Source organism: Xiphias gladius, chromosome 16, assembly GCF_016859285.1.
Source record: "Xiphias gladius isolate SHS-SW01 ecotype Sanya breed wild chromosome 16, ASM1685928v1, whole genome shotgun sequence".
Classification (NCBI taxonomy): Eukaryota; Metazoa; Chordata; class Actinopteri; order Istiophoriformes; family Xiphiidae; genus Xiphias; species Xiphias gladius.
The window spans coordinates 7,678,157-7,692,500 of record NC_053415.1 but is presented as its reverse complement, the minus strand read 5'-3'; the positions used below and the strand labels follow the sequence as shown (position 1 = coordinate 7,692,500).

Below are 14,344 nucleotides of genomic sequence, written 5' to 3'. Positions count from 1 at the left end.
CCAATACGTAAAATAAATCATGTTGAATCATGTGTCTCTCTTTGATAAAAGCAGATTGGAATTTGAATTTTTACAGCTGTAGATATTAAGTAAGATGACAAACCTGAAAACATGTCTGATTGGTACAGACACCTGGTGGATCCCAGTCCAGACCAATATGGCTACGCTGGGGAGGGAGGAAGACAGCAACAGCAACACCAAACCAACCCGAGACAGAAGAATGCCATGACTGCAGCTGTGTAGAAAAATCAAGTCCTTAGATGAAAAGAAGCAAAATGCTGAATGCTTTTTATTGTGCAGCTCTTCTACTTTCCTTACCACAGTGAAATAGAGTTGAATCCTCTGAATGGTCTGATTTGAATCACCATCATTTTTAAACATTGTCTACGCTGTTGAAAAGTATATGGTAATACACAGAAAAGCAAGGTAAAAGAGGTTAATTATAGAGTGGCTGGCATGATGCATAATGTCTTGTTGTTTGAAGTCACTTAAATGCTTTGAGTCTTCCCAGAGCATAAAATTAGCAGTATACTATATATACTATATACCCTATACTCTGATTAAGTCGTCTCTTTCAACAATTGGTCAGAGGCACAGGTAATTGGATCCATTTAAATTAATACACTAAAGGCATAAATACAGCTCTGCACACTCTCATATTGTACCTGGCAGTTTCACTGCCGCTGCTCCACCAACATGACAAAAAATAAAATACCCTAAAAAGTAACAGGTAGTCGTATGTTTACCTAAGTTACGAAACCGTTCACGAAGATAAATAACACCTTTCAGTATAATTACTTCTGTGTGATGAAGCCAACTTTATTATCAAGACTGAGCAGTTCATGTTTACAGAAATGTGATTGTAGGACTTTGAGTCTCCTCTTGATTGTAAGTTGAGATGTAGAAGATGTTTGAAAAAGTCAAAATGACCCTGTGTTCCAAAATTGCTTGGACAGCAACAAATTAGTCTGAACACAGAATTCTTGACTATGTTAGTAGTAGCTGCTGAAACAGAAAAATCATCGTAACTCTAAATGTAGCATTATGCAGTGAGACGGTATATCCATCCACGCCAAATAATAATGAAAACTCTAAACGGGGAGAGTTTGGGCAATAGTTACAGTTCATTAATGAAGTTCTCTTTTTTAGGCCTTATAGTTTCACTTTGCCGCACAGGGAGAACTCCACTATGCCAGTCTTTATGACAGTACAAATTTTTTCCTCATGATTAGTGTCTGATGATCAGGTTTTTATCTTTCTGTGTAATAATGTGCTTTTAATGATGCTATGATTGCCTTTCATTTTTATCCCGAATATTTCTCTCAGTACAGATGAGTTTAAATGCATTTTTAGTACGGGACTAGATACAATCCGAAACCACGTCTGGCTGTTGGATTACAGCACTTACGAACAACCCTGTCCCTGCATTAAAATGATCCTGGGATAACAGCATTTCAAACCACAATGCAGAAGTACTGAATCTCAAATTTATCTTTTAATTTCAGAACGTGTTAGCATTATTTTACTGATGTTTTTTTCTTTGAATAGTTAACTTTATTTAAAATGACCCCTACTTGAATGTATGATAAACTTGCATGGATTACATTTCATCTCTGCTTAATCCATGGAGTCAACCTGTTTTTACTGAATCATTCCAGCATGACTGGAGTTTGTGCTCAGTTTTTGTTTTTTTCTATCAGACATCCAATTCAGACGTAATCCATTGCTTTAAACAAAAAGCTGACAACCACATTTTTCAAAGTTTCATCAGAATGCTAATATCAACCTATAAACCTTGACATTCTGGAAAAAGCTCTGTGAAGAAGAAGATGATAATTTCATAATAGGCAATACACAAACCAAAGCTTTTTAATGCTGCCTTTTCCTCTACTGGGAGTAACTCCTAGTAATTAGACAGTATTTGTTTCAAACATTTACTCTTTTAAATAACTAAATTATTAGGTATGAGCACACACTGTTAGTGATAATGGCACTTGAACCTAATAGACGGCAATGTAAAAGAAGTAGGGAAATGCAGGAAATGAGCAAAACTCCAGTAATTGTAGAACAGTTCATTTCATATAATATATCAAACCTCTACAATGTGCTGTCTTGGCCTAGTATTTTCAAGCTGGATGTGGGGCTGAGTTGTTTAGGCCACGCAGATTTCAGTACTGTGCAGTAAACCAGGCAGAAAAGGTTTTTCATTTTTTTGGGCAAGTGTTTAACTGACCAGTTGTAGAGCTCATTTTCACTCTGTGTTACTCAGCAGCTTCTTTCTCTTTGTGTTCTCTGTTAATGATGTACCGTAGTTTGGGTGTGAAGGATGTTCAATGCGCATCTCCGTGACCTGGTGGTGTAGGCGTCACTGTGTGTTGAAGTGCACACAAGTCCTATTGAAACATGAATTGGCCATCAGAGTGCTCATCTCACTGCTGCACCATACTGTATACCCATTTAGCCACTTACTAAACCATCAGTTAAGTGTAACTAGGAGATAGAGTCTAGCTTAACATTTCTGTGTTTCATTCTTCAAACCTCAGCAGTATTAATTTAAATGGAGATTAAATGTTTAAAGTGACATTTCAGGATTTGGGGAAGTGAATTCATGTTAAGATTGAGGATGAAATACCACTAAAGCGTGAATGTTGAGAGGAATTTGACTGAAACCCATGCAAAAAGAATGTGAAGAAGGTGTAGTCTCAAAAACTATGTAATTTGCTTGTTTGTTTGAGAAACGTGGATCTTGCTTAGAAAGAGGAATGTGGGCCGGCAGGTAGAAAGAAAGGATGGCTGAAAAGAATTTAGACAAAAGAAAATACAGAAAGGAGGAAGGAAAGTGAGGGATAGGTAGAGAAGCAAAGAAGAAAAACATTAAACAAAAGGACAGAAAGGAAAGGGGGGTATTGATAAAGAGGAATTCAAGAAATGAGTAATAGATTGTAGGTTTTGAAGGAGGGAGGTGGAAAAAATGATTTAAAAAAAAATGCAGTGCAAGAACCCTAGTGCCTTTGTGATTCATACTGGTTTGATTTAAGAAGAAAAGAGCAGAAGAAAGAATGAATGTTCATAAATATTTGGGCAGCAGTTTTTCAGTTGTAGGAGGAGGGTTACAGGAGTGGGCTTGTATTGACTGAAAGTAGTGATTCTGGGAATTACTCACAAATATTTGTCTTGTTCAGTCTATTATCACTTTTCATCACCAGCCTGCAAGTCAGACTTCCAAATCTAACTGTCAAGGTTTTACTAAAATATTATAAGACACATTTTTACAAAATTGTCTTGTGGTCAACTCATCTGTCAAGTATAGAGATCTGACACCAAAATAATTCACATGCCCCTTTAAGTCGATCACTCTTTTGCTCAGTGCTAATGTTGTAGCAAACAGAAGGTTAGCAGTTTAACCCCCACGATGGACAGAGACAGAGCAGTGTGTGTACCATTGCCTCAAACAGGACCAAACTCACAGTACCACAAATGATAAATGGTAGCTGGGTTGTAATTGATAGTCAGATTAATCAACGAATCTACCTGTAAGGTGTTTAAATTAGGACTGATGGGGAAAACAGTAAAACACATACGCAACATGATAGTGAAGTACTGTGCTGGTTTATACAACCAGGACCCTCTGGGTGATGGGTGATGAGACATTTCAACTAATAATCTACGCTGCTGAGTTCACGTGTGAATCTGTAGCCCTTATACCCAAATAAAGAGTATTCTGTCCACTTCCAATAGGTTTGTTTTTATTACTTTAGATAATAATAGTTTCTGTGTGTAAGAGTGAGCGCGGAGCACCAGAGAAAATGATCTGCTGGGGTCACATGGATGATTTTGGCGTGTTGAATTGAATGTTTGAATTGCTCTCCTTTAAGACAGAATGAACAGAAAAGAGAGATGGATGAAGTCTTCTAAACCGTGTCTGAATGCTGGGTCAGTGCCTGGTGTAGCTTTTTTGAGCTACATTATACTGAGATGTGAACATTACATGAAGGTGTATTACTGTTACTCACGAGTCCCATGTATGTAACACTTCACAAGCATTTATTTTCTATGTATGTCTTTTTAATGATAGTTGGTGTTGTTGGTTGGGTATACCAGAGCCACAGAGTGTTTGGCTACTGTTACCATGCTACTGTAAGAAAAAGGTACAATGCAAAGTTTTGATCACTTTTGTTTTTCAAGGATTCAATTCATGTTGGTTTTTTCTCAGTTTTAAATTTGCAAATAACCAGAAAAAAAAGTTAATTCTGCAAAAAATGTCTAACTTGCTTTTTCAAATTGGGTGACACAAACAAGACCTTGTGATGTAGCGTGGTTAAAGATATTAAAAAGCCTGTGTGTATCACTCTTTGGTTTTTGGCAGTACAGAATGAGTTGCACAAGATGAAGGTACTAACCAGAACTCTCTTTTTGTAAAGTTCTGGTACTCCTGGTTCTCCTTTTACAGAGACCAGTGAATGAAGGAACCAACTAAATAACCTCTCTGTCATAGACGTATAACATTTTTATTACACTGCTTGTATCCAAAAATCTCATTTTATAATGTTGTAACAATAACAATGATTTTGTTTTCCTGCATTTTATATTTATGTATATATCATCTTTTTGCATTAAAATATTCATTCTAAAACACGTTTTGCCAAAGATGTCATACTTTAAATGTTTTAAACATGTTCTTCTTTTTCAAGCTACAATGCATGCCCAGCACATCTGCTAAGGTTAATTAAATATGAGTCAGGAGAAATTATTTCCCTCACGTCCCCCATACCCTGCAAGGTGAATCATTAACATTGCCAACCCAATTTAGTCCATCATTTAAACAGCTGATAAATTGTACCTTTTGTGATAAGAGATAGATGTTAGCCCCAAATTAATGCAAGACTAATTATCAATTAAAAAGGAGATAAGGTACACTGATTGCAGCGCAAAGTTTTTTGAGTTTTTCTGGCATAGTGCCATCGTACTGCTAGGTCATATCCCTCTGATTAATAAGCATTTAGTCACAGTCTGTGGCTTAAGGGGCTTTCTTATTTATCAGACACTATGGGTGCTGGACTCCGGCTGCAATCAGAGAAGTTGGTAGTAATGAGACACAGAGGCCAAGGGAATGTTTTATCAGTCAAGGCTTAATTAGCATATCCCAGACCTCTCGGCCAATGGGGAGAGGGAGAGGGAAGTAATTAGATTCTCGGGAGTCACTGCCAAGGTTCATTTTGTGCACAGTGTTCAGTATGGATCTGCAAAGTGCAACTGTGTTTGTGTGTGTGTATGTTCAACTTTCAATGTTCTGATTATAATTTAAGTCCTGTTTAAGTCCGGGTGTTTGTGTTAATGCATGTCAGAACTTAAATTAGTTAAAAAGATGAATTGCTGTGTACTCCTGGACTCTTCTCACGGTTTGGAACAATCATGTCAGTGAAATGGAGCAAATGAAAAGAGGAAAGACTGAATGACTGGTCTTTACCTGACAGATAAACCTTTGACTCCATAGTTGTTTGGCTAGTTGCTCCCTAAATCACTGTGAAAATGATAAGTTTGGATTTTTTATATGTTGAAAGACTTCCTGGGAAGGTAAAATGTTGCTAATACTGATCTCGCTGAGAATCGTCTCCACACTTTGCAGATCTGCGCAGCACTCAGCAGCTTTGAGCTTAATGTATCATTTAGCCTCAGCTTATAGTATGGATGAGTCCGACTGGTTCTCCCGAGTTTCCTAAAACTCCAACTGTGCTGGGCTTTTTCAGCTTGAAAGAGCAGAGTGTCCAAGTAAATGAGCCACTGATGAAGAAACTCGAATACCCAGCAAGCCAACACTTATACCATGCTTGTCACATTCCAGCGCAATGGTTCAAAATCTTTTTGACTTGCAACTCCAAATAATGCGACCATTAGCTCCTCTTGGTTAAACGTAAGGGTAACAATTAGCTGAGCTGCTACCTACAGCTCAATTTTGGATGGCCTTTTTCCCCAAACCCAAGAATGGCTGCAAATTGTCAGGTGTTTTTAGCAACTATATTTGAGCAACCTTCAGCTAGCTCCAAGAACAAAATCAATGTAGCCAAAACGGGAGGAGCCTAGGAAAAAATTGCTATTGGTTAACACTGTAGACTAATACAAAAATGCAGTAGAAAGGGTTTCTGGAGAGCAGATACATTTTAAAAATTCTTTTTACTATTTGTCTCTCAGGTGTCCCCCAGTTTTCAGAAGTTGCTACTTTCAATACGAGAAGTACTCCTTTAAGAACCTTAGAGACATATGTTCTAGTGGTCACAATCACTTTATGCTTTATCATCTAATCTGTTGAGGTTATGACTAACCCTACAGTAACATCCCAGATTTCCTGACAGACTAGCTGACTAAGTGGCCTTGTGTCGATAAAACGTTTGACTGATGCTGTGTTTGAGAGACCGTTAAACTGGCTGGTTGATTCACTGACTGACTGTATGAACTAGTCACTGACTGACTGGGTGTGTAATGGCTCCAACCTCCCTCCCTTGGCAGGTTTGGCATGCTGTAATTATTAGCAGTTATTATTAGTAGTTTTAATAAGCATTGGAAGCCATTGTAATTAGGATTTTCTATTATGAGTGGCTGCCAATTTGTGGACGGGTGTGTGTGTGTGTGTGTTTCTACTTGGCAAGGTATTGTTCAGTCGTAGCTATTATTGGCAGCATGGCAGCCTGTTTATTGTTCCCATGACTTCTGATTGTTTTTCATGTACGCACTGTGTTTGAGGGCCGTCCTTGGAGATGCCAGACCTCCCAAAATCCTCATTAATTATTGTCAATTTGTGATCTTGTTTTCTCTATGACGGATGACTCATGATTCAAGTGAGTTCTGGATGTTTTTTGGGTTGTTTTTTTTTTTTTGACCAACAGTCATGTGCACACACATATCTATTTTAATCATGTTTATACAAATTTAACTAATTCTACCTAGTGCTAATGTTGCCTCTGGAACTTTAATGAGTTTAAATTTTAAATCATCATTGACTGAAACTGATGGTGCAGTTCAGTACTGTATGAATCAACATTGATATGCAGAAGTGATACACAAGGCCAAATGTCAGTTTTCCATTAAGTCATCAGATTTGATAATCCTATTCAGTACTTTGTGTACGCATAAGAAAAATATAGGAAATACTATACATACTTTCGGTGGGTTATTTTAAAGGTTTATGAAATCTTGCCAAAACAGCAAGTTTCCAGTCTCTCTGAGTCTCTATTCAGGCAACTTAATAATGGCCTGAATAGGGAAAATGGTCTAGTAATTCACAAAAAATGTCAAAATTAGAAGGAAGTGAAAAAAACCTGTTACACAGAAACGTGTTTTCAACTTTTCAGTTGTTTTTAACATCTCACAACCCTCTCAGGGGTCACGACATACAGGTTTCAAGCCACTGTTCTAGTGTAAATGAATCTTTTGAATGTAGATCCAACTTCACCTCAGCTGGGGGAACATGAACAAGCCAGTGACCACATAGTAAATGCAGAGAGAGCAGAGGTGGAAGCGTTGATTATGGCAAATTCTGTGTGTGCGAGTCCAAAGATTCACATCCTGACAGGGTCATGGACAGTGTATTAAGAACACTGAGTGTGTCCTATTAAGTGTTTGTGTGTAAAAATTACATTTCCTCTTTCCCCTGTGCACATTAATGACTTGTGGTAAACTCCACTGGCAGCTGTTTCCCCTTTTCCCATCCCACACACACACACAAACAGTGATAACCTTGAGGCATCTTGCTCGCACACAAACTCACGCTGCCTCTCTTGCTGGATCCTCTAGACCTTGGCTTTGTGTGCCAGGCTCAGTCCACATGGCTAGGCCGCACTCGGTGGGACTTCTTGGTGTGTGTGCTGCTGTGTTCGGCTGCTCGCCAGCATTGTCTCATGATGTGAGTTCAACCTGAGACTTCCAGGACAGAAGAGAGCAGTCAGGAGTTACACACAAGCAGAATTCAGGCCACACACTCTGTACTGTCAACACAAAACAAACACATAGGATAGTAGAACACTATTTATCTCACTAATGCAGACACAGAGGCAAACACGAGTAAAGTTGTTGCTATTTCCATTTAAGGCAGCTGAAGTGGCTGAACCTGGAGGAATACACCACAGCTTCATGTGGATTCCTCAGTGATCACGCAGACAGGAACAAAACTGCAGAAAACCACAATACAGATACTTTCTGCTTGGATTTTACCTCATACTTTCAGTATTTCAGTTTTGTTCAGTGTGTTCAGTTCAGTTCAAGGACTTGTATTTTATAGACAATTTCCACACCTATCTCCACTTTTAAAGCTGTTTTACAGTTTTTAGTCAGTGTGCATACACATAAAAATCCACCACTAGTGCATGCGTTCATCTTCAGAAAACACGCACAAGCAAACAATCCGTCGCTGCTACAGTATATAGTTTGTCAGGAGACAATGATGAAAGGAGAAAAGACAACCATCAGAGAGAGAGAGAGAGACAAAGTGAGAGAAAACAGGACTACTGCTGCTTGTCTCTAAAAAGGAGATGAAGTTTCTTTATTCGCCTCAGTAGTTGTCTGCTTCTCTTTCATCTTTTTCCTTATTGCCACAGCAAAGTCACAAACCACCAAACAACACTTACTCATCTTTTCATGAATGTGATTCTCTTGTCTCTTTTTATTTACATTTCCCATCAACACTTGTTTATTTTCACTCATGCATCTTTCTAAACTTTTATTGACCTTGTTGTGTAATGAAGTTTAAAATGAAAATTTGGTATTATGTTATCTGTTCAAGGAATTTAAAAAAAAAAAAAAAAATGTCCTGAATATTCCATGAATGCTAATAACTCACTGAAAGTTTCCAGTGGAGTCTGACTCCATGGTCAAGACACAAATTGTGCACACAAGCTAACATGAAATTTCAAATAGAGAAAGAAAATGTGGAATTATGAGGCTGTCACTCAGCAGCTGTGACAACATTGGAACGGTTTTATCTGACAAGTCTTTTTTGTGAATAATAGTTTGTTTTCTAAAAATAATTACACAAGAATAAGCTGGAAAGAAAAGCAAATCATACAGAAATGACTGGCCTGACTAATTACACCAGTGACCTGCAAGTCAATTTATTTATAGAGCACATTTAAAACAACAAATTTTGACCAAAGTGCTTTACTGAGAGATGACAATTACAGTCTGATAAAAACACAAAAATAAAGTACATCATAATGAAACAATACAAAACAATGGGAAAAATAATAATAACCTTAAACCTCAGAATTTTGTTTTAACTTAAGTGGAAGGACCACATGCTTCTGTATGAGTTGAAAAATGTACCTATTTGAAAAAAAACTTATCCAACCAGTGGATAAACTGAAGTGTACAGCAGCCAAAACACTGCTCAGCTTTATGTAAAGGTGACAATTTCAAAGGCAGACCTGATTCAACCCAATCCCACACTTTCTAAAAAACCGTTGCCCCAAATCAGACCCAATTTAAATTGCCATAAGGGACCCACTTATGCAAATTTTTGTTGAACAGGCAGGGCCCTTGGGGCACATGTTGTCTGTCCTTGGTGTTTAAGGTACCAACCATGAAAGCGCAAGTCCAACCTGGGACCTTTATAAGATGTTGTTCCCTATCGCTCTCTCCCCTGGGTTTGTGTCATCTCTTTGCTGTCGACTCTACAATAAACCCCAAAAATATGAAGAAAAAAGAACCTGTGGGTCTCGAGTAACAAAATGCAAAAAAATTACCAGCATGAATTCCATTTCTTCATGTTAATGATCGTGTTTTTACTTTAAAAGACACGTCTCATGCTAAATTGTTATTTTATTTCGCATTTAATGGTCAATTTGTTTCTGTACCAAGGCACAGAAGGTAAAAGGTTCTCCTTGTACTTATTTTCATGTTACAAAAAAAATACTCTCATCGCGATTTTTCTGATGGGTTTTTTTTTGTTGTTGTTGTTGTTCAAGTCATTCTAAATATGACCCAACCCAAATGACCATACAGGTCAATTGTCCCCACCCTTGGATATGACCCATATGACCCAGTGGTTGGCGTAGCAGACCTTTGTCATTATGGTAACAATAATAACACGGTTAAGGTTGTGGAACGGTCACAGTTTGGTTAGATTTAGGCACAAGAACTACATGGTTAGGTTTATGGAAAGATCGTGGTTAACGTCTGGGTTAGGCTTTTCAAATTCTACCAAAAGGACAGCATTTGTAGAATCTGAGAGCCCTAATTCAGGACATTTAAACAAACGCTTCCTTTGAAGCTATATGGATGAATAGAAAAACCTACAGGAGGGGGAAAAATGCTGTTTTGGATTAACAAAGTTTATAGCTCTTCTGTTATAGGGTCACCACTGTTGTCTCTCTAGTCTTCCTCTCTCTCTTTCTTTCTAACACAAACACATACACATTATTTTCATACAGCCATGGGGAGCTTTCAGCCTTTATACACACACCGAAAATCACACGCTTTGCAGTCAGTCACAGGGATGGGACCAGCATGACATGAGCAATTATAATCTTCCAAAAATACATCTCCCTTTTCATACAATGCCTGAGCTAATAGACTCTGTAGTTGAGGATTTGTGTTCAAATCGCTTGAGGGAAGGAAACAGGAGAAGGGACAGTGAGGGAGAGAGTGAGCATAAACTTACACGCACAAATATATGCCTGTTCAGCTTCTAATCCTGAGCTAGTGATTTGCAGTGATCACAAAAAACTCATAAAATCCCTGTTCCCTTATCTCTCTGTTTTTCTGTTATGCTCTTTAAGTACAGATTGTTGATCCACTTGAGTCGAATTCTGTGCAGGGCAGTAAGAAAAGGAACGACAGACTAGCAGCCGTGTCATGTTTTGTTGCGAGACAAGATACTGGAGCGACAAATCTGAAACGGATAAATATGTGTGAAATTGGAGGAATGATTATGCCCAAGTATTTCACCACAAAACACTCAAGAGACAAGAAGGGGGACTTTAGGAAAGGAAAAGGAGAGAAAGGTATGAGGGCCAAAGGAGAGAAAGAGAGAGGGACTTTTCCATGAAGAGGGGCACAAAAGAAAAGAGCGCTCAAAGATGACAGGAGAATGAAAGATGGAGATAAGAGGCGAGAAAAGGATATTGCACACTTGTTTGTTTCTCTGTATGAAGCAGTTGGACCACCAATTTATCATCTCCTCTGATTTTATTAAGAAATTCATGCAATAAGCGATAATAAATCACACTGTGCATTTCATTTGATACCAATTCTGAAATTATGAGCTGTAAATGGCAACTAATCTCGGTTGAGCATTTTCCCCTTTTTTGTAGCAGCATGAACTTTACAAATATACAACATTAGCTGTACTGAGGATGTGGTGTTACTACTTTAGTGCAGCTCTTTTCTTGGTTGTATACAGTCATGTGCACCTCCGGCAGAGATCATAAGTATGTTGGAGGTTATTTTGATGAGGCTTCACCTGATGTGTGCATTTCATCTTTTCCCCGAGTTAATGAGACCAGAGCATTCCTTTGTCTTCCAGGTGGAGGTCTTGCTACAATGCTGACTCACTCACCTTCTAGATGCAGATGTATTTATGCGGCCTTTAACCCTTGACTACAAACAGAGAGTCTCATTGTTGAGCCAGTTGGCTGCAACAGTGTTGATATCAGTGTGTCATATTAAAGGGGGTAAATACTTGTGCAAACATGTGTATACATGTGTATTTATAAATGATTTAGATCATTTTTTAGATTCTGTTTTCACTTTGACTTTAAACAGTCTTAATTCTGTTGATCAGTGTCAAAAACTTTAAATTGATGTAAGTTATAAACAATAAAGCATAGACTTTCAAGGGGAGTGAATGCTTTTTATGGGAACTATTGAACTGGTTAGTATTTGTGCTGTTATTGGGCAGTAGAGAGATGACTGGATATTACGGGAGAGAGAAATGGATGACGTGCAACAAATGTGCCCAGCTGGACTCAAACTATGGACGTTGTGGTTCATGGCCAATGCGTCAACCAGGGCAACACAGAGCCAGGATATGAATCTATTATGAATCAGTTTTAGAGTTACATTTTTAGTGGATTTAACATAACATGCTTTAGGAAATTCTACTTCTTATGAGCAGGGAAAGACTGAGGCAATGGGGCAAATAGGGCAAAAAACTAAATATTACATAATATTAAAAAATTGTAAAAGTAGTTGAAAATTTTTTGAAATATAGTCTTTCACAATCAGTCAGTATTTTCTTAAAAATAAGATATATGTGCATAGAGTGCATATGCATGCAATATTTCAAGCTCCTCTGGAATGAAATGGATCCTCTGTCCTTTATATACCAACTATATTAGAGCACCATCAACAATGATTTTACACATTCACTCATGGTAAATGTGTAAGGGGAGAGACTCAGAGTGATTTAAATATCTCTTATCACCTGCTCTGGAAACACAAACGGTTTAGTGCAGAGTTTATTAAACCCGCTTTCTTGAACAGGCGCTCTTGCCTTCACTCCACTGCTCTCAATACTCCAGATGGCCAGTCCGGCTCTGCTTATGAGATTCCTTTGACAACAGTTTGTTGGTAGTGCCATAAGTTGATCTTCTCATGACTGAGTGCCATGAGCTGGCATGGAGAACTGTTGGACAGATTCTTTCCTAAAGCCCATTTTATCCTCTGGAAGGCTGCGATGGAGCAGGAAAGACAGAGAGGATGAGATGGATGGAGCGAGTGAGAGAGGGGTTTATCAGGTCAGGACCCTCCAAATGTCACCCACTTTCCTCTCTCCATCTGTCTCGCGGTAACTATCTTCTGGCTCTCTCTGTGTATCGCTTCAGCTTTTTCTTAGCAGAACAGTAAAATTTCTACAATGTACAAAATGTCAAAATAAATGCATTCAAAGGGTAAATCTAAGAAAACAAATAGCACTTTGGAGACACTTGGATGATCTGTCTTCTATCCAATGTGTGTTAGGGTCAGATGATCTGTGCCTGGATTGTTGTCCAGGAAACTGTGTGGAGTGCAAGTAAAGGATGAAAGGAAGAGTTAAACATGGATAAAGGAGTTAAACAGGATAAAAAGTGCAACAGGATGAGGATTAGCTGTTGTTTTCTGCCATGGAGAAGATTTGGTTTGTTCCCAGACTTTGTGTTTGGTTGCTGGACTTTTGGAGACTGTAGAAGTTTTCCTGAAAGCTGTAAAATGAATCATCCAGGGAAGTACAGAACATGTAACAGTAACAATACTAACAATGCACTAATTTGGTACAACATTTCCACAGCATGATAAGTGGAATTTACTGACATTTTGTTCCATAATAGGCATTGATTTCTAACCAGCAGTGGTCACACTAACCAGGCGTGGGCCACGTCTTACCTCTGAGCTCATGCTCCTGCTGCCTCCACTGACTTCATTAGCTTTGTTCACAGACATATCTGCTGACTCACACACACTCACACAATAACACGTACTGCTGTCCTTTTGGCAGCCCCAGTTTCCTCTGTTTGTGGTTTTTGCATTATAGCAATTTCTCAAACGCATGGATGCAAACACCTTGATGACACATGTAGTGGGAGGTTTGTAGTGTTCACAATGTGCACTTAAGACTTATGAAACCAAGATGTAAACCTCTGTCATTTGTTACACATAACATCTTCCATTTTCTAATTCTTCGATAAAAAAACCTGAGAAATATTTTCTGTTCGTAATGGCCATAGAGAAAATCCTAGTGGGCGAATGATGTCCGTACAGCATCATGAAGACCATGCCACTTCCAAACAATGTCATGGAAACATGGGTCTTTTGTCTTACTGCTGTGTACCTGTCTTTGCTAATATCATTTTGTCACTTGTATTGATACCAAAAGTAGGTCAAGGAGAAGCTCTAATGATTTCAGTGTTTTCAGGGCAGAATGGGAAGAGAGAGGAACATTTACAACTCAATTAAGAAGAAAATTAGAGCATGCGAGGTCCTCATGTTCCTCTGTGAAACACTGTGAAAGGCAAGTTTTGTAAACAGATCTTTATGACTTAACTTGACATGAAAAGCAAGGTTTTCATTTTTGAGCTGTTTTGCCAATTTATATCACATTAAATTAACCAAATTTTCATATTATAATGTTAAAATGATCTCCATTTTAAACCAGTCAATAAGTGGGTTTCCATCTGCCTGAGTGGAGATGCTGGAGTTTGAAGAAATCTTGAAATATTGCAAAAAAGTTTTTACGCTTGCCTGAGGTGGAAAAGTCCGTTTATCCACAAAAGCAAAATTTGATGAAGTGCAATGGAAACAGACTTTGCAATTTAATCATGACGTATATGAAGCATGTGACCTAAACATTCACTGAAGCTTCTGCTCCACTGAAGCGACT

The 14,344-nt window shown here is 38.3% G+C and overlaps 1 protein-coding gene across 9 annotated transcripts in view; it reads left to right on the top strand.

The window, feature by feature from the left end:
- Window positions 1-4,608, top strand: part of pard3bb (par-3 family cell polarity regulator beta b) — a 219,763-nt gene extending 215,155 nt beyond the window's left edge. For 8 of the 9 annotated variants that reach the window (XM_040147956.1, XM_040147955.1, XM_040147954.1 and 5 more), the window contains one exon: window positions 129-4,608. In XM_040147956.1, the coding sequence (XP_040003890.1) occupies window positions 129-243 (115 nt within the window). In that variant the 3' untranslated portion in view covers window positions 244-4,608. The remainder of the gene's footprint in view (window positions 1-128) is intronic. The other variant, XM_040147959.1, reaches the window with a different exon arrangement.
- The last annotated feature ends 9,736 nt before the right edge of the window (window positions 4,609-14,344 follow it).